Raw genomic sequence first — 1644 nt, 5'->3', positions numbered from 1 at the left:
ATTATTAAGATGAACATGAGAAAAGCTTTAACAGTAAAAGAGAAGCTCTTATGTATAATATTTTTAAAAGTTGCAATAAACATGCATACCGATAGCCTATCTTTGGTAGAAATTAAAACCAAAAGGAGGCTGATGAGAAACTACACAAATACACCATCAGTATGGTCAAGTACATATCTATATATAGTAATTAATACAGAAAAAAAACCAAATGGTAATTAATAAGTGGCATCCCCAATTTATTACTTTTCTCATTATTTTACGAGAAATATCTGATTGTAATAAAGAAGTTTACTTTAGCCAAATTAGTTTTCTTTTATTTCTACTTTAAAGGGTGAAGGGAAAATCAAGTAGATCTGCTCTCCAATTTCCTCAACTGTACGTTAAGCGACATACATACATTCACACACATACACGCACACACCTTAATCTGCACTGAAAATGTCTTTTTCTTTTTAACTGAAAAGGTAGATCCTGGAGTAAGTGCAAAATGCAAAAATCAACTGACAGGAAATGCTGAACAAACAGCATAATTAAAATACAAAATATTTTATATTATTGAACTATTAAACGGGTAATGTTCGCTGTTTTTGTAAAACTTTGGGACCACACAGCTGATTTCTTAAATCTAGTCCATGTCAACTTCCAGAACTATTAATGAATTAATTAGCTTCATTTTTTGATGCTTCATCAAAGTTTTCTACAAGATCAGGAACATCGTCATCTTCCTCATCAATATCTTCTGATTTTGGTACTTTGCTATCCAACACTTGTCTTGGGAACTGCTCCGCTAACTTTCGAAGACTTGTTAAACTATCGGCACCCAGTTGGCTTAAAATGCCAGGTAACATTTCCGTGATTGGTTTGACCTCAGCATGACCAGTAATTGCAAAAGTATTTGCAGAGAGTGAAGCCTGGACTTTTGGATTGTTGAAATGAATAACTGTTCCATCATCTTTTATCATATTCACCTCTTCAATGCCAGCAATATTGTTTACTGCCAATTTTTTAAGTGAACTCTGAAGTTTTTTATCATCAGCTGTTGCTGTTCTGTGGACTACCTTCTTCTTTCTACGAGCTGTACCCTTTCCACCTATTCGGACTTGAGCCTGAAGTTTAGCCAGTTTTTCTTGATTCATCTTGCTTTATCTCAGTCCGACGGGCCTTCCAAAAGCAACACGCGGCAACAACAAGATGGCGGTGGGGGGGGACTGTATAAAATGTTTTATAGATGACACATGTCACCTGAAAGATTGGCAAAAATGTTTAAAGACAAATCAACTAAATGTTAGAAATGCCACCAAACACTGGGGTTGTTTTATCATATGTGGTGGACATGTATAGAAGTGAAAAAATTTTGGGCAAGAATTTGAATGTGGTTGGAGAAGATGACGCAGCAGCATATTGATTTAAAACCTGAATTGTTCTCATTGGGTATCTTAACAGGGAAATATAGTAAAGAAAAGGCATATTTGATTATTCATGGAGTAACTGGCTAGAATTGTATTTGCACAAAATTGGAAAATTGAAGAAATCCCTAAAGATGAAAAGGTGATTAAGAAAATATTAGATTATGCAGAGTGAGTAGATTAACACTAGCAATTAAAGGGAAGGAAGAATCTGATTATTATAATATATGGGGCA

At 34.5% G+C, this 1644-nt stretch overlaps 1 protein-coding gene across 1 annotated transcript; it reads right to left on the bottom strand.

Annotated features, from left to right (window-relative positions):
* Nucleotides 1-394: 394 nt before the first annotated feature.
* Nucleotides 395-1148, bottom strand: LOC131197394 (transcription factor BTF3 homolog 4-like). Its single transcript, XM_058181404.1, has one exon. The coding sequence runs from the start codon at nucleotides 1137-1139 to the stop codon at nucleotides 663-665; it is 477 nt and encodes a 158-aa protein (XP_058037387.1). The 5' UTR covers nucleotides 1140-1148; the 3' UTR covers nucleotides 395-662.
* Nucleotides 1149-1644: the final 496 nt, after the last annotated feature.

This window comes from Ahaetulla prasina, chromosome 4 (genome assembly GCF_028640845.1).
Source record: "Ahaetulla prasina isolate Xishuangbanna chromosome 4, ASM2864084v1, whole genome shotgun sequence".
NCBI classification, from domain to species: Eukaryota; Metazoa; Chordata; class Lepidosauria; order Squamata; family Colubridae; genus Ahaetulla; species Ahaetulla prasina.
The sequence above is the reverse complement of the archived record's forward strand: the minus strand, read 5'-3'. Positions and strand labels throughout refer to the sequence as shown.

What these genes read in the sequence shown, in the direction of transcription:
- LOC131197394 (XM_058181404.1), bottom strand. Translation starts at nt 1,139, where the DNA reads ATGAATCAAGAAAAACTGGCTAAACTTCAGGCTCAAGTCCGAATAGGT.